The sequence below is a fragment of the Antechinus flavipes genome, chromosome 1, assembly GCF_016432865.1.
Source record: "Antechinus flavipes isolate AdamAnt ecotype Samford, QLD, Australia chromosome 1, AdamAnt_v2, whole genome shotgun sequence".
Classification (NCBI taxonomy): Eukaryota; Metazoa; Chordata; class Mammalia; order Dasyuromorphia; family Dasyuridae; genus Antechinus; species Antechinus flavipes.
In genome coordinates this window covers 389,288,019-389,307,306 of record NC_067398.1, presented here as the reverse complement: position 1 = coordinate 389,307,306, position 19,288 = coordinate 389,288,019, and the positions used below count along the sequence as shown (strand labels likewise).

The following is a 19,288-nucleotide window of genomic DNA, read 5'->3' as shown; positions in this document are numbered from 1 at the left end:
CATGGATGTGGAAGTAAAATATTAGTGAGTGATAGCAAGATACCTTAAAGGTTAGTGATTAGAGTGTTGGACTTGGAGTCAGGAAGACCTAAGTTTCCTTGTCTGTAAAATCATGGATTTGAACTGAATGTCTTCTTGGATCCCCTCCAGTTCTGAATCCATGGTTGTATGATAGTTTCAATACAAGACTGAAAAGATTTACACACTACTTCTGGGTGTTTGTAATGGGAGCAGAGATGGGATTGACAGAAAGGCATAAGATATATGTAGAGTAAAAAGGAAGAGAAGAAAATCATCTACATCCTAATGTAATTTTGGAGAAGTAAGGACAGTGGAACAAAACCCATATATATCATGACTCAATACTATTTGGCAATTAATTATTCTTACCATGTCATGACCACAAATAGTGCCTTCTGCAGCTGGCATAAATTTTGTCTCACATTTTCTTCCAATTCTATGGCACCACAATGCTTTACATATATCCTAAAGGGGAAAATGAAAGATTAGAAGACCACTAGCAAAACAACCAGCTCTGTTACTTTCTAGTTTTGTAATATCATGCATACAATATAGCTTCCAAAAACTCATTCATATAATCACTACCTCTTTATACTCCATTTATAAAATAGTTTTCTTGAACTTGTAAGCATTAATAAGATAAACTTTTAATGTCTTAACATTGGCACCCAATTCTCATAATACTAGAGCTATTTGTACCATCTATGGCTCAACTCAAAAGGAAAGCAAGCTTCATTATTTTAAGAGACTTCACAAGGATATCTGAGCAGTATTAGAATGAAAAGAAACTATCTCACTATTCACTACCATGTTTCATCTGGTGCCAAAAATACTCCCTCCTCCCTCTGTGGTACAACAGCTACAATGGTAAGCGTGTTAAATTGTTACTGATCTTGTTATTACCAACCTCAGTTTTTCTGCCTCTGGGAGTCCCTTCCTTATATTAACTAACACTGTGATGGAAGACAGAATTCTTAGCCAAAATGACAATGACAAATTAAAGACACAAGGAATTTGGCCCCAGATTTGCTGGAATGAAAACAGCAGCCTGCACTTCCCTCCAATGAACAGACAGAGAGCTCAGTTTCTCACCAGAGATGACTACAGACTGATATAACACGGAGAGATAAACAGAGCTCTCTCTTCATGGGGTTTGAATGTGTAGGACTCATACTCTAGTGATAGAAAATGACAAATGTCTTGCTAGAAGAACTTTCTGGGCAGAAATACACTTCTGTATTCTCTTTATAGGTAAGTTTAGGACACTGATGACACATATTACTGATATAGGAAGGTGGCTGTGCAAGAGACTAAAGGTAGAATTCTGCTTTTGAAGATAAGTTGTGAATCATTTGGGAAGAGTAAAAGAATCCAGACATTGATTAGTATATCCCAGAGCACTTGAGAGAATCTAAAGTGATGAATGATGGCAATCTATTTAAGAGAAATTCAAGAAAAACTAAGGCAGTATACTAATCAATGAGAAGCTTAAATATAGTATCTGAAACTGATATAATAATGATCATATCAATGATAATAAGTAGCTAAAATTTATATAATACCTAATATGTGCTAGGAATTGTGATAAGTACCTTTACAATTATTATGTCATTTGATCCTCACAATAACTCTGGGGAAGTAGCTGCTATTATTATCTTTATTTAATTAATGAGAATATTGAGACAATAGACTAAATGAGGTTATTTAAATGAGGTCATTTACTCAAGTAAGTTTGAATTTGAACTCAGGACTTCCTGATGCCAAGCCCAGTGCCTTGTGCACTATGGTGTCACAGAGTCACCTCTAGTATATATGATATGAATAAATTTGAATTAGATCTTATTCTTTTAAAATATTTGATGTGTTTATGAATTGTGAATATTCAAACAATAAAAATAGGAAGATGATAAATATTAAACTTTGGAAATATGATTTCATTGGTATAGGGAAGAAGTATCAAACGCATCACCCACATGTGCAAGCAATTCACAATACCAGCCAGAATCAGATTAAAATATAATTGGGAAATATTTTATAAAAATTACAAAAATACAATATAATATAGATAATATTGATATATGTTCCCAAAAGGATCCTTATGTATGGATATACATGGATATACATGGCCCTTACTTGAGTTTGGTATCATTGGTATAGGGGGATCCAGGTGAGGATTCTCGTTATACTTGCAGATCAGCTCCAAAGCTTAGTCTCAGAATGAAAAGTCAATTGCCATATATCAGATTTGTAAGTCTGGGGAGGGACTTTAACTCTGGTATTTCTAACTCTGAGGCTGACTTTCTCTCAACTAAGTGTTGTTACCTCTTTATTACCATTATGGCCTTCATTCTAACAGAAAGGAGAAATTAAATCATCCATTCATATCATAAAGGTAAATTACTCATTTACTACTGACAAATATGACCTAAGAGTTCTAGATAAAAAAGGTAAGAGCTATGATTTTATGATTCTAAGTTTATAACCACAATTCCTACATCATGGGAGTTCTCACTTCTCTGGGATTCTGAATTGTAGTATTCAAGGCAAGTGTTTAAAGGATATCCTATAGCTCTATCATAAACTATAAAATTAGAAGGGATTTTATGAAATGAATAATTCATCACCCCTTTAAAAATAATCTATAAATATTTATTATCCAATTTCTAGAGAGATTATTGTCTTTCACATTGACAAAAAAAAAAAAAAAACCCTCCACAAGAATATCCCCATACTACTCTTGGTAATAGCAATCTTTCTTGAAATCTGTTAAAATTGGAAAAGCTACCACATGCCTAATTTTGATCTGCCCCCATTTAACTGTATTCTGCTCTGTCCTCAGTGAGCACAGAAAAAAAAGTATACGTTTCTTCATGATCAGTTGTTTCAGGCCTAACAAACTCTTCATGATCCCCTTTGGGTTTTTTTTTTTTTTAAAGCCCTGATGTCATTTACCATTTTCTTTTCTAGCTCAATTTACAGATAAGGAAACTGGGAGGAAACAGGATTAAGTACTCAAGGCTACATACCTAATAAATGTGTAGACCAAATTTGAGTTCATGAAAAAGAGTCTTGATTTCAATACCAGCTCTCTATCTACTATATCACCTAACTGCCACACCTATCTTTACCTCATCCTTTCACTAAGGTCTGTCAATATGCTCAATGCCCTCTTTCAACCTTTCTCTTATCATAAGGTTATGTCCTAGACTACTAGAAAGTTGGAGTCAACTAGTATTTAGCCCTTTTTAACTTTTTAGAAGTTATAAAGAAAATAAAAAAAGGCTTGTGGAAGATGACTGAAAGCTACCTATTGATAATTAGAATGAAAATTAAAATTAATTCAGATCTCAAACAATTTTCTCCCAGATATCACATAGCTTTAATTTTGTTAAAATGACATTAAAACTTTTGCTTGCTTACATGTGGGATGACAGATACATGGAATCATGAGTCAGAAACTATGGAACTTAGAAGGTAAAGATTTCAGGGAATATAGTCGAGTGTAGCAAATATGCACAAGAGCATTAGGTATCAACATAAGTTTGGTACTCCACATCCTAATCTTCAGGGTCAGGCCATCAAACAATGTTGACAGAACAATTTAGTAGGTATTCTAGAACATTTGCAGTGACCAAAAATTTGATTCTGGAAGAAATCTGGCAAATTCTATTCTCATAGTAGCATTCTTAGAAGATTTTTTGGCAGTTGAGAAATTTCTTCCTTAATAAATGGCCTGAACTAGAAGCTATAATCAATTAAGGGGCATCCTGAATCACTATATTGCACAGTTTTTGTGCCCCATAATTCAAGGGAGGATTGCTTTCCCCAAAAGATCTCAATAAAAAAAGAATGATAATTAATCTTGGTATCTATAGTTGAATACAAGTTCCTTTAAGGGAGAGATTAATTTTGTCATTTATTTGTACCAGAATAAACACGTAAATGTTTGCTGAATTAAATTTATGAAAGGATTAAGATAAATACAAAAGAGTTTCAGTAGGTAGAATTTGGGGGATCAAGTTTCAGACATGGGAGCAAATGTATCATGTTATTCACCACCCTCAAACTAAAAGTGAGAGCAGTTCCTCCCAGGGATAAGGGTAGAGATAGAAATATACAGGTGTGTGCATACCTGCACTCATACCACATAAACACATACATAAATATATATAGAAGCATTGTGGCATAGTAGATAAAGAGGTAGTCTTAGAACTAGTAAGTCCTTAGTTCAAGTCCTCCCTGTGATATTTGTCACATTAACCTGGTTAAATCATTCTACTTCTTACTGCTGTAGCAATTCTCCAAGTCTATAAGTTGGAGAGAAGGTGCCAATCTATATTGCCAGAGAGAATTTTCTCATATGAGAGAATTCCTTATACCAGTGAAATCACAGGTCTGGTCCCTTTTCCCTACACATGTGCACGTGGGTGCACACACACACACATACACAATCAGAATGCTCTATCACATTTGTCTATTTAGTTTTTTGTTTTTAAATTTTTAAATTTTCTTTCTTTTTATTTTTTAACTTAAAAAAAAACTATTTAATATATTACCCTAGTTACATTCAAAACAATTTTTTATAATTGTTTTAAAAATTTTTCAGTTATAGGTTCTCTCTATATATACACCCTCAATTAAGAAATCACATGTGAAGTTCTGTAAAACATTAGTTTTTAATAATTTGATAACAGTACATCAGTAATCATCATAATTGACATATCTCTTGTCTGTGAGATTGCTTGTGGGCACATCTCCCCATAGTCCTATTTAGCATTTTGTGTCTGTGTATGTTTCTGAATTTGTTATTCTCTGTTAGCTGTGCCAGCTTCATAATACTTGCATATTTAAAAACCTTTGCCTTTTCTGTAGTACAATTCCTTCCTTCGTTCCTTCGTTCGTTCCTTTGTTCCTTCCTTCCTTCCTTCCTCTTGTTTTTCCTTGTCCTCCTCTTTCTTCTCCTCCTTCTCTAACTACAATTCATGTATTTAGGATTGTGAATAACCTTTGCTAGTTTCATTCAGCATTTAATAGAACCCATTTTGTAACTTGACTCACTGACAACTAGAAGATTTTTTTGTTGAAAAGTAAATATGACTCCATATGGCAAAAAAGAAATGTTCTGAGATGAAAGCTGTCTCAGCTTCTCAGAGCCAAACACTTTTTTAAAACTAGTATACACACAGACCTATCTCCTGTCAAAATGTTTCCTTCTCTACTGTACATTGTATCATATATTGTTGTTTCTTCCTTTTAGTTCCAGTCAAGGCCCAAGAGCCACAACGGTAGGCCATCAGGCTTTTCCTGATTCTCTCTTTTTTAATGCTTCCTCCCACCTCACCATAATCAAATTAGACAATATTTGTACACCATTTAGCACAATGCCAGACAAAAAGTAAGCAATTAACAAATGTTTGTTCCCTTTCCTCTTCTGCCCCTATTTAATTTGTGAATTTTTGTATACATTCATTTATAATAGTACTTTAAATTTTGTAAAGCACTTTGAATGCATTATTTAATTAATAATACTAAAATGACAGTAGATACAGTGGAACAAATGTTGTGTTTCTAGTTAAAGGATCAGATCAAATGCTTGCCTAGAATCACATACATTTGAGGCAGAATTAGAATGAAGGACTTAACAAAGCCAAATTCAGAGCTCTATTTACTACAATATATTGCCTTTGTGTATATACATACTATTTCCATCTAGTAGAATGTAAGATCCTTGAGGGAAGAGATTGTTTGCATTTTTAACATAGTATCCTAGTAACCAGCACAGGGCCTGGTACAAGACAGATGATAAATATCTGTTGAGTTTACTTCTTTTGACATATGGATCAATTGTATGAAGTAAAGAATTCTTGTAAATTATAATTATTTTTCCCCCTTATAATATAAATTATATTGAATCAAATATTCAGTAACACTCTCTTGCCTTTTTGAAGTCCAACATGCAAAGCTTGGCCTTTTCCCCGAATTGCCACTTGCATTGTGTGTTGGCGTCATACAGTTCTCCAGGAAGCTTTTCAGGATACTTGTATTCATTCACAGGCTTAGGCTGATCAGCAAGGCATATGGCTTGAGCAGTGCTAAAACAAAGAGAAAGAATGGGGCCATATGTGTTGAACAGAAGTAGTTAGCAGAGGATACACACATTGTTTTGCTTTTGTTCTCATAAAATAGAATAAAGATACTTTGAATAGGTAGTAGAAACTATTCTGCTCTTGAGACCTACTAATTACGTTTCTTCTAACTGCAGCTCTATAATATATATCCACATATTCTGAATTTATTAGCAATTCCTTTCACCCCTTCCAAAGAGCAATTTAGGTACTGACTATATTGTGGGGAAAGGTGAACTCAAGTAATTGCAACCAGCTGTCTATTGTGAGAAGCTCCTACTACAGATACCTCTTCTGAATCGGAGTTTCATGCTCCAAAGAAAGAGAATACTCTGCCAGGAACAATCAAAGGATATGTGGAAGTGGATGTTGCGCCTGTCAAAACATAGCCTGCTTACTTGGAAGTTTCCTCACAATGATTCTTAGAGTGCTGGTGCCACCTGGACAATAGTTTACAGCATTCATTAGACACTTACTGAACTGTATAAAAATTTCTGCCAGCAATATTCTAGGTCTGGGCCAATTCCTGATCAGAATTGCAAATAAAAATGTAGATTCAATCTAGTCAAAGCTACTGGTGAATTCCCTTCATACTTTCCTCCTCAACAAAAACAAACAAATACAAACAGATTATCACCTTCTTAGCCAGTGAATTTTATAAAGTATAAATCCAGAACATTGTGTCAAGGGGGTGAAACTGAACATGTCTATATATTGGCCAAGAAATTCTGAGCACTTATTTAAGATGGCAAGGAATCAACTCAGCAAAGACATCACCATAGTTGATAGTTACTTCATCTGGAAAATGAGAGGAATGGACTAGATTACCTCTAAGGTTCCTTCTAGCATTAAGGTATTAAGTTTTGAAGAAATGCAGTATTTCTTCTCATTCACTCATTCAACAAATATCCACTGTCAACTCTGTCCAAGATGTTATACTAACCAAGTCAGCATTGATGAGGTGAGGTTGAGAGATATAGAAATTAATAAATTTCTCAAAGCAATATCAGTCCTAAATAAGGATATAAAGGAGAGAAACTATAATGGAAGGCAACATAAATCTTGTGTGAAAAAAAGCCAGAAAAATGAGAGATGCCTTCTTGATTTTGTGATAACAAAAAGCTTTGAAATTCTTTGAACTGTTTCATTTAGAAAACACAAAGCATTTATTTTGTACCTATTTTTTGGTAGGTATTTTGGTATGTATGTTTTTTTACCCAAAAGAATATGTTCCTAGAGGACATGGAATATTCCATTTCGTTTTTGTATCTTATGATACAGAGCTTAGCACATACAATGCATTTACTAATTGCTTATTAATAAATGGATTGATTGGTGTATTATCTCACCTATCCTTATTATTTTAGATATGGATGAATTGATGTGATTCCTATCTCATAGATAAGAGAATAGGAAAAGGGATTTCAACAGTTTTGTATAAGCAAAATCCAGGTCTTTGAGTTTGCAGATTTTTTCCCAGTTCATTAAATAAGTGCTATTTTTTTTTCATTTTTAGTCATATAAAATAGAATTAGAATAACATCAAATAGTGGAGAGAGCCTGAATATGTTATTTCACTGGTATGGGGAATCAACTAGTGAGTAAACTCTCTTTATTAATGTAGGTCAACACTTTCTATGCAATTTACAATTTTATAAAAATTTCCAGGAACATTGAGATATTAAGTGACATGCTTAAGGTCATATAGTTATCATATGTCAGAAGTGGGTCTTGAATCTCTTTTTCTAAATTCATGGCTGATGCTCTATTCTCTATACCACACTGCCTTTTTATGCCATCAGTAAGGTAAAGAAAAATCATTTTCACTAATGATCTTTTCAGAATTTGTTATCAAATTCAATTATAAGAACAAAATATACACACAAACTGATATCTCTATTCAGTTATTTAGAAATATATTATAATTTTATTTAGCATTTACTATTCAAAAGCAACTAAAATCAATCTGTTGATTCTGTGAAATCTTAATTAAAATTAATATCTTTCAAAGTGAGAATTTATTAAACAAATGGAATGTTTAACTTTATAAGGATAACTGCATTCAATTTTAAAATGTAATGAGATAACACAACTTAAAAAAAAATTCCAATAGCTCTCTTCAATTATTGTTATAGAATCAGAGAATATTGGAATTAAAAAAAAATCTTTGGCATCATCTATCTGATCTCCTTTTTCCATATATACAGAAATTGAAACACAAAATGATCACTCAGTGACATCTAGCTCATTTAGTGGTATGATAAGTTCCTTTGGTTCTACTATGAACAGTTCCATTTTCTACTACAAATATACTACCAATATCATCACTTCGCATGTCCACAGGCTGACCCCATTTTCTCCATTGCCCTTCTCTTCCCCCCACTCCTGCGCAAAAAGCATCTGGCAAAAACATAATAAAAGATGAACTTTGGAAAATTATGTGGGATTTAAAATTAATATGTATTTATTCCATAAGGCACAATTGTATGTTTCACAGATTCTCCTCAAAATTTAATTTTGGGGCTATTGATTTTTAATCCAATTTTAAACCTTTAAAACCTGAAATTGAATCAGAATTTGTGTCATCTTTACTAGTCAAGCCACAACTCCTCTATTTCTTAAAAGATCTATGACCCTCAAAATTATTCTTTGGTAACAGCTTTGTGGTGAGTCTACATTTGGTTGAGTCACATACACCACTTATCCATAATAAAGTCTTTATGTTGGTAGGATGGGCCAAAGGTTACATTCCCTCAATAGAACCTCAAGAACCCAGGGTCACCTATATGTCCCAATGAGGCAATGGAATAGGATACAAGGAGAAGACCTAAGCATCCTGCTGGATTTATAGAATTACATTTTAGTTTCTATGTTTTCACAGATGAAAAAAAAGTTGAAAAAATAACCATATGTAAGAAATGTCTTGAGGCTAAGACTATGATGTGCCTTCCTACTTTTATATTATTGAGCTAAGTTTTTCTGAAACTATAGGCCACTAGTACAGACATGACTAATTGGGATGAGGTTTGTGTCTATTAATAGAAAATATTTTAAGGACATGATATGTCAACAGGATGATAGGCTTAGGGCTTATACTAAAAAAAATCTGTCCAAATTATCTGGATATTAGTAGGCCAGGACACAAAGCTTGCTTTCACATCTCAGGAGACTTATGGTTCATTTACTCTGTTCTTTTTTGCACTAAGTGCTAATTTTATATTAAGAATGATAGATTCATCTTTGAAAAGTTTTTATTTTTCTACTTACTAAGAGATGGGCATAGGGCCAAATATCCATCTAATTGCTGGTGAGTACACATGATTCAGGAAGTCCACATACACATATATGACAGAATACCAACTCAGATTTATGTAGTCACCAAGAGCATGACTAATTCAGGATCAGAAAAAAGTATCTAACTTGCAATGGGTTGTTTCAAATAAAGAAAAAGCCCTGCCGACTAAATTAGATGCCTACAGCTTTTGCTTGATGTTTGTTTGAGATTTACTTCTAAAAGTCAACTTGTTGATTCTGCGAAATCTTAATTAAGTTTTAGATTTAATTGCTAGTGTGTGGTCTAAAAGGAATTAGCCAAAATCCTCCAAAGTAAAATTGCATTCCAGAATTACTGCAGAAAAACAAGCTAAAGGAAGCCTTTAGCTGGTACTTAGGCTAACAGAGGAAACGGGTAAATCAGAAAAATGGCCTTTATCTCATTGTAACTGTCTCAAGAGCTGAGCTAAATATGATCATGGGTGGCAGTCAGTATACACAAAAAGAGAAATAGAATTGGTCCTCATGAGCACTTCATCAATTTAAAGGCTTTTTTTTTTCTCTCAACATCTTCAAAAACTTACTACTTCCTTGAACAGTCACTTGAAATGAAGAAATTTCCCCAACTATTTCTGACAAGTATATCTTCCATTATATTGTTTCAGGATTCACTCTAAAGCTAAACAGTTAAATTATATTATCCTACCAAAAGGAGCCCCCTTTCTCTTTAAAATAAACAAAATAAAAGAGAACTATCAAAATACGTTCATTTTTTCTAGCACAGAACCTTATATATTTATTAAATGACAAATAACTGAATTGAATTGAAGGCAGCCTACGTTTATTAGAACTTTGGAGTAAATAGAAAACTTTGAGTTTTTTTCCTGTGTAGTTGAGCACAAAAAGTATGGTGGTAAGAGGGGCTAACAAATGATTCTAGAATCAGTTTTTAACTATTCTGCTTTTTTTTTTTTTTTCTATTTTTCCTGATTTGTGATTTCACTGGTATAGGGTATTCTGGTAAGGGGCATAGGTATATGTTACAGAGGATAGAGCACCCTCTGGAGTTAGAAAGCTCTGGCTTCAAATATGATCACAAGCACTAGTTGTATGGCCCTGGGTGAGTCGATTTTAATTCTAACAAAAAGACTGTGAATACAAAAAAAAATTATACTGAAAACATAGTCTTAAATATTTCTGTTCTTTCTCTTTTAAACTTAATGCTATTTCCAGAAGGAATAGCATAGTGCAATGCAAAAAGTTTTGTTTCTGAAGCCAGGGGATAGAGATTTAAATTCTTCTTGCAAAGTATCTCAAGATTCAGGCACTGAAACATGGAGTATCTCCATTTTACTCTTGAGAAAACTGAGGCATAGATAAGCTAAATGTCTTGTTAAGCTTCACAATGCCACCTGATGGAGTCAGTATTCAAACTTGGGTCTTTCACATCTCTAAGTCCAATCTACATTACAAGAGACTGTTAACTGACACATAGAAAGTAGACTTAACATGAATACTAGAAGGTGTTCTGGATGCCTGAAGGAAAGAGCAACAATGAAAATAAACTATTTTTCTAGTTTGTTTTAAGAAAAGAGAGTATAAGACTCAGAGTCAAGTGGACCTTGGTTCAACTCCTGTCTCTGCTATCTAACAGTTGTGTCACTTAACTTCTCTGGAATTCATTATCTTGAAAATGGGTGGTAGGTTATAGTGAACTCAAAGTCCTTTAATATTCCTTCCAGATCTAATTCTATGGTCTGGTGATCTGATGGCTAACAAACCACAATTAGTTAAAATTAATTTGAAAGAATTATGGATATACGTACATTATAATTTCCCATAATGCCTGTCCTGTCATTTCCCTTCATTTGGTCAACTGACAATTTTTTTTCAGATATTTTTCCCTTATTTCTTATTGTATGAATAAATCTAATGATTAGAAGGAAAAAAATTCTTTCACCTACTTTTCCTGGAATAATGATGTCAACAATGTGAACTTTTCAAAAAGGTTCAGAAAGAACTTATTTAGAAGAAGCATCTTTCCCTCAATTTCCCTGTGGGATTTGTACATTGGAAAGGATGGTAAACAAATATCTTATTTCTACATTACTAAAAAAAATTGGCAGTTTTTCATGAGAGGGATAAAGCTGAAAGAAAAAGGCCAAGATAGTTGTTTGTGTCCTCCATAATTCAGTTGGAAATTAAACCTTTTCCCCAACAGCAAAAAGCAAAATCTAAAATGGATATACAAGTCATTCTTTCATGAGAATGTAGTAACAAGGGGCTACCTAAAGAGCCGTTATCAGATCACATATCAAAGCAGGGACAGATGAGACACTGAAAATCTTGAGGACATTCCTGAAGAACAAACTTTTAATGTCCTCAAAGATACATGTTTATCTTTATGTATATATTTGCATACATATATATGTATTTACATATATACATAGATACACATATGCACAAAAACAAAACAAAAAAAACCACATTTGATTAATCTTATAATCTTATGAGGGCAGCTAAATGGTGTAGTGAATAGAATAACAGCCCTGGAGTCAGGAGGACCTGAGTTCAAACCCAGATTCAGATATTTATTGGCAAGTACTAACCCTATTTGCCCCAATTTCCTCATCTGTAAAATGAGTTGGAGAAGGAAAGGACAAATCATTCCAATATCTTTGCCAAGAAAACCCCAAATAGGTCACAGAGAGTCGGACATGACTCAACAACAACAACAACAATAATCTTACAAAATGTAATCACAGGAAATCTTTAACATATTATACAATGTGTATGTGTGTTTGTGTTATACACACATATGCAAAGTATCAAATATCATAGTGCTGAACTTGGAGGGAGGAAAACCCAGGTTCCAATTTCATCTATTACACATGTAAATCAAAACATCTCTCAGTCTCAGTTTCCTCAGTTGGATAAAACTCATATAACAATATTTACCTCAGGATTGAGGTGAAGATGGAATAAGATAACATATGCAAAACATTATATAATGAAATTATTTTTATTATTATTTAATTACAACACATCACAATTATCTCAAGTGCTTATTGCTTCTTTACATTTCTTGATCTTGCTATTCTCTGTTGTCTGCCTTATAGCCTTAAGTCTATGGCAACATTTCCATGATCCTGCCATTTAATCATTAAGCCCCATGTAGACTTGCATAGTCTAATGTTGGAAATACAGTAATGGTAGAGTAGTGTTGGAAAAAAGTGATAAAAATATTATCACTAGAAAATCACAGAGGAGCTTCCTGCTTAGGGTCTGTGCCATGGACAGGGCTCTGGATTCAAAGCTGAGATCCTGGTTTCAAATATGGAATAGTTATTTATTACCTGAAGGATTTTGAGCAACAAGTTAAATTATCTCTCTGGGTCTCGATTTCTTCACTTATTAAGTGAAGGAGTTAAACTAAATAGTCTAATTTCCTTTCCAGTTATTGATCCTGTGATTTTATAAGATACCTCCATAGTACGTTTTTATTATTCCAGAATAGATCAGCCACTGACAACTTAAAGTTTCAGAACTGTCTGGTGGCATAGGTAGGTTTATATCACTAGTTGATCCCATACTTGTATAACTTATTATGTCATTATTTTTATTCTTCATAATTACATAGCTATGTCAGAGGCAATACTGGAACCTTTGTTCATATGTCTCCAAAGACAGCCCTCTAAACAAACATAACAGTGTCTTTTTCTCTGCTTACTGCCACTGACTAGTTGGCAGCTAGGTGCCACAGTGTATATAATGACAGGTCTGGAGTCAGGAAAACTTGAGTTCAAATCCAGCCTCTAACACTTCCTAGCTGTGTAATATAGGACAAGTTTCCTGTTTGCCTAAGTTTCCTCATTTATAAAATTGAGATAATAAAGGCACTTACATTTCAGAATTATTGAAAGGATAAAATGAGATAATACTTGTAAAATGTTTAACATTCTCCTTGGCACATAATCCATGTTATATAAATGTTAGCTGTGATTTTCATTATCCTCTTAAGGACGTTACTTGCCTCTGCTTGAACATAATCTTATCATAGGTTTTAGAGTTGGATAGGACCTTAATTATTTAGTTTAATTCCATTATTTTGAAGATAAGGAAAGCAGGTATCGGAGAAGTAAAGTAACTAAGTCATATAAGTCTAAGTGGTAAGAGAGAGGATTTGAACTCAGCTCTTCAGAATGAAAATCTAATACTTTTTACATTATGTAATACTGCTTCTCAATATCAGTAAAATAATATGGACTATAATGTACAGTAAAATAAATGGACTAGAAGCTATACTTCAAAGGTCTCTTCAATTTTAACACTCTAGTGACTGAAACATTTTTTGGGGAAGGGGCATACTTCCATAGAATTCTAGTCCCATTCATCTATTAGATTCTTAATCTTATTATTTCAAATTTCTGTAAGAGGTTTTAGACTTCCAAATAACATTTAGATGAGAAACTAAACAAACAGGGCTGGATATGAAGTTAAAATGATTTGAATTAAAATTTAACCACAGATGTTTACTAGTTGTGTGATCCTGAGCAATTCACTTAACCTCTATCTCAGTTTCTTCAATTGTTATGGGCCAGAACTCTGAAACAAAGATTCTTACAAGGTATTAAGTCAGCAGAATTGATAAAGATAATAGTAGTTCAGTACATGTACTTAGTATATAATATAGGCAAGCCACTGGTAGCAGCTCTCCTCCTGCATTTCTCCACTGAGACTAAGAGTGGTTTGAAAAACTCTCCAGAAAGCTTCCCAGCATCAGGCAAGGAGATAATAAAGGATTTGAACTTTAATCCCTGGCTACTCTTGTGGTGATTATTAAACTAAAACAAAGGCTGCCTCAAAGGTTCCCAAGAAACTAAACCAGAGAACATTACATTCAACTGTAAATTGGGGGTAATCCCAAGATTGTCAAGAAAATCAAATGAGATAATATTTGTAAAGTACTTGGTACAGTGTCTTACGTAAAAATACTTCCCCCTTCTATTTCCTCGCTAGGGCCTTCCAGCTGAGAAGGGCCTTCCTCCCTTGGAACCTATATAACATTTGCTTGTAACTCATTTAATCAGTAATAATGCATTCTTTTAAACTGTGGCTATTTGTGTAGTTGTCCTTATCCATAGTTCATCTGTAAGAGAGCTGGGATAGTATCTTTTCTGAAGTTTACATTCTCTCCTATTGCCAAGCATTTTATACACTTAAGAAGTTTAATAAATTTAAAAATCAAATTCCTTCTGGAATTACCTACCTTAAAAATTTGTATAGATATTGGCGACTGCAAGCTGACCAGGAAAAGATTCCATTGTGTCCTGCCAATGTAGGGGACATGATGTTACCCTCAGATTTCTTGCACATATTTCCTTCTCCATCATGGACCATACCAAAGCTATCAAAGAGGGGAAAAATGCCAATCATTTAAAAACAGACAATATTTGACACTTACCTGATGTAATCCAACCCCAAGTAGATCCTGTTTGTATTATGTGATGCAAAGCAAGTTATAGCTTGTCTTGCACATGTTAGAGAATTATACATAGATGATACAGATAGAACAAAAACCCTACATATTTGCACTAATGAGCACAAGAGCAATTCAGGGGAGGTTAGACCTTTCTGAGAGGCAAATCTGGTTTAGAATAATGTTATCTAATATCTATCATCAGCCATGCTTGTCTGCAAGTTTTCTTTGAGGCTACAGCCACGCAGCAGAGTGTTCTTTCTACATTACAACCCCAATTTTTCTTTGAAAGTAAATTCCATACAATTTTAAGCCAGTAACTAGGTCAAAAGACACTTTGGTGGACAGATAAAGCTCGATGGTCTTATGGCTTTTCATTGGTTGAAAGCTCAAAAGAACAGAAACAAGAGGGTACAGCCCAAAGATGAATGGTGTGTAGGAAAGTGGATTTTGTCCATCATCAACTATGGAGGCTGCTGCTGCTGCCACATCTGAGTACAAGCCAGACAGCAAGGTGGCCCCAGCCTTGCCTCAACCTAGGGAAAGTAATTGAGAGCTCTGATAGTTGAGGACACTGCCACATAAAATCCTATCTTAGTGTTTTCCATTTGGAAGGGTCCAAAAAGAATGAAAAATTAAGATTCAATATTAGTAGATGAGTAAAGGAAAGAAGAAAAAAAATATATTTTCTCCAACTCATTAACTCTCTCTCCCAAAACTCCATATGACATTTTGATGAAATATTTGCTGGTATCTCTTCCCTCCCCTCAAGCATTTCCACCTCTCTCTACTGTTTCCCTTAACTTTTTGAAGGCCATAGATGACTCCTGAAAGCTTTCCCTACAAATGCCAATCTCCATGCAAATCTGATAGCTTAGAGATTAGTAAGGGTTTCATATTTGGCCCTGAAAAGATTCATATTTCTGTAAGGTTATTATTGACTATTAATATCTTAGCTATTAGTTTGCTGCACTCTCCCCAGTTTAGGGTCCTGAGAAAATATGACACAAGACAGATTTTTCTTTGATTATGAAAAGTGCATTAAGGAGAGAGAAAAGTCAGGAGAATATTCTGGTGCTATTTGGTTTGAGTATGGCTCATGGAATCATATACTCAGATCTGGAAAGGACATTAGAGGTCACTGAATCAAAATTCCTTTTTTTATAGATGAAAGAGATCAAGTGACTTGCAAAAAGTTGAGAGATATTTAAAACAGGATTTGAACTCGGGCCTTCCTGACTGTGAGTCTAGCACTTTATCTACTGTACCATTCAGGGTCCAGGATTTGAAGAGCCTCAGAGAGCAGCAACAAAATCACTGGGAAGAAAGAAGAAAGGCTCAAGTGAAGAAGATCATTCTAAAAGAGGTAATTAAAGTATTCTGGGGGGAAAAAAACCTGTCTATTTCAGTTTTGCCTCTATCTTATTAAAAATTTACCAAGTAGATTAAAGGGTATAAGACAACATGGCACTGTAAATGGCAGCTTTCTGTAGAATTCATATACAGTGCTAACAAGATGTGGATTTAGTCATTTTGACCTCCACCCACTCTCTGAAGTTCTATTAAAAATAATTAACCAAGCCCAGGCTTACCATATGGCATAAACAATGTGTCATGGGATATGGAAAGATTTCAGATTTAGGTCAGTGGTATAAAGCTGGCCTGGTATAATGTGATTAAAAAAGGAATAAGTTAATGTTGTCTTCTTTCTTTGACCTATACATAAGAAGGTATTTTATGTCCCATCTTCTATCATTAAGACATTAATACAAGCTCCAGAAGTATTTATAGACTATATTTAACATTAACATAAAGGAAAGAAAAAAAAGATGAGCCAAATTTTCTCGTTCTTTCTTTCTTGTCTCTCAAAAGGAAAGGTAGCTTTTGATTTTGGAATCAAAGAAACTGAGTTTCAATCTCAGAATTGCCTGTTACTAGCCATAGGATCTTAGGCATTTCCACTGATATTTCTCTGTCTCTGTTCATTGTAAAATAAGAGGTTTGGACCACATCAATTCTAGGATCTCTTCTAGCTCCAAACCTATGATTCTGTGAAACTTCATGAAAAAAAAATGAGGGACATTATAAAGGAACAAGGGAGGAAATAAAGGATTATTTATTTAGTTTTAATCTGTTTCAATAAATCAATCAACAGGCATTTATCTGGCACCACTTTTGTATTAGACAATGTCCTGCATCTACAAACTCACTTATACATATACTGTTGCTTCCTTAGTTGAAGGCATGTTCTTTGACAGTAAAGACAATCTCACTTTTACATTTGTAATATCCAGGATCTAATGGAGTATCTGGAACAAAATAGGTGCAAAAATGCTAATTGAAAATATAAGGGCAGTATTTATTCATGTGTGTATGTGTAGGTGCATGTAGACAGATTGTTGAGTATGTAAAATTCTCAGCATGGGGGAACAGGTACTAAAAAGTGGAGGAATCAGAAAAGGGCTTTTCAAAGAAGAGATATTTGAGATGAGACTTGACTGGAGTATGCTCATTTCAGGAGATAGAGGTACATAGGAAAAGCATTTTAGCCATAGAGGACAAAACAGGGAAAGATAGAGGGATTGGTATCAGAATGTTTTGTCCCATTAATAGCAAAGAGACCTGTCTTCTTATAGTGTAGGACACTTGAAAGAGAATAAGGATATAATTATTTTAAGTAATAATGTAATTATTTTGTTCGGTTGTTTCAGTTATATCCAACTCTTCATGACCCCATTTTTGGTTTTGTTAAATAAAGATACTGGAGTGGTTGGCCATTTTTTTCTCTGACTCATTCAAATAAGGAATTGAAGGAAAAAAAGTTTTGCCCTAAAATATAACAATTAGCTTCAAAAAATCTAGAATGATGTCAGACTTTAAGGACTTTAAGTAACTGTATTTTAACTGAGAGCAATGGAGAGCCACTGAATTTTATTGAGCAAAGGAGTAATATTCTGTTCTACATTGTAAGATTGAAGCTCTGTATTTTAGGGATATCAGTTTGGCTGCTGTGAGAGAAACTGGATACAAGGAGACCAATTAAAAGGCTATTCCAATGGCCCAGGTGAGTGGTGATAAAGACTTAGACTAGGTTGATTGTGGTATAAATGGTTGATTATTGTCCTTCAATTTCAGAAAACCAAAATGACATCACTATGTTAAAATCGAGTTACAATGTGTTTGACTGTGGCTGATCAAAACAATATGAGCTCAGAATGTTCTGCCACAAATCAGACCATAGTCTGTGTGAACATTTGGGGTAGCTTTTCTAATTTTGTACATTTCACATTTCCTTTGGGCAAATTCAATTCTGCTTTGCTCATAGAGCACAGCACCTTTTCTGATAAGGGCACACCATGCTAGGTGGTTCCATGCCAGTTATACAATTGATTCCAAAGTTCTTAAAGTATTCTTAAGAGATACTTTGAGAGTGTCCTTGTATTGCTTTTTTTGACCTTGTATTGTATGAAAGGAGAGAATGTTAACACTCCCCTTGATAAGAATGAAAGAGTTGTTAGTGGCCTTTATAACAGATATATGGTAAAGGCATTGCTACCTATTCTATGGCATCTAACCGTAGTACAAATAGAAAGAAGGGGAAGGATAAGAGAGATGTTGAGGAGATGGAATTGAAAAGACTTGGCAACTATCTTCTCAGCCATTTAAAACCAATATAAAAACATGAAGTTTGAAGTAATATTTTTTGTGAAGCATATGTAAGGTCAAACAGGAGAATTTTAAATTTGAACTTGAAATAAAGCCTATTATTTCAATATAGATACTCTTCCCTGGGTGTAAATCAATCAGTGCCTAGTCTTATACACACTTTTTTTTCCCTTGGGGCAACAACTTTTAAACTACTAGGACAGCTTTTTATAAAGATGGAACATGGTTTAGCTTTGAAAAAAAATTTAAAAATATGTCTTTTAAAAATCTTTGTCTTAATAATGATGGAATCCAATCAGGCCTTTTCCCAGACATCCACTCTCCTGACAGCAAGTAGATTATTCTTGAAAGCTGTGTCTGGCTATGGAATAGAGTATTGTGACTCTAGGGGAGACACTCTAAGGAACAGGGGAGATTATATGTCAGAGTCCAGGAAACCTAAGTATAGTCCTGTCTTTGATACCATGATTTTGGATAACTCATTTCATCTGCCTAGTATCCGATGATGGTGAGAATATTTGCACTCCTAAATTTACATTAATTTACACATTGCTAATTTTCCAAAGCTATTACTACTTTATTAATGGTCTCAGAGATTCATCAAAGAGAAAATATTTGAACAGACAAGATACAGACATGATAAAACAAAGCTCCTAGATTTAGAATTCTGGCAGATTGGCAGCTGTCCTCCTCCAAAGAGCAAGTGTGACTGAGGTTAATTGGT

The 19,288-nt window shown here is 34.1% G+C and overlaps 1 protein-coding gene and 1 non-coding gene across 2 annotated transcripts in view; one reads left to right on the top strand and one right to left on the bottom strand.

The window, feature by feature from the left end:
- The window catches only part of ADAMTS16 (ADAM metallopeptidase with thrombospondin type 1 motif 16), a 215,537-nt gene that overhangs the window by 118,856 nt on the left and 77,393 nt on the right, over positions 1-19,288 (bottom strand). The window contains exons 9-11 of the mRNA XM_051973434.1: positions 14,689-14,826; positions 5,960-6,113; positions 391-486 (exon numbers count right to left, since the gene is read on the bottom strand). Of these exons, the coding sequence (XP_051829394.1) occupies positions 391-486; positions 5,960-6,113; positions 14,689-14,826 (388 nt within the window). The remainder of the gene's footprint in view (positions 1-390; positions 487-5,959; positions 6,114-14,688; positions 14,827-19,288) is intronic.
- On the top strand, positions 18,357-18,481 carry LOC127546126 (U6atac minor spliceosomal RNA). The gene has a single exon (XR_007949986.1). It is a non-coding gene; the product is annotated as a U6atac minor spliceosomal RNA (small nuclear RNA).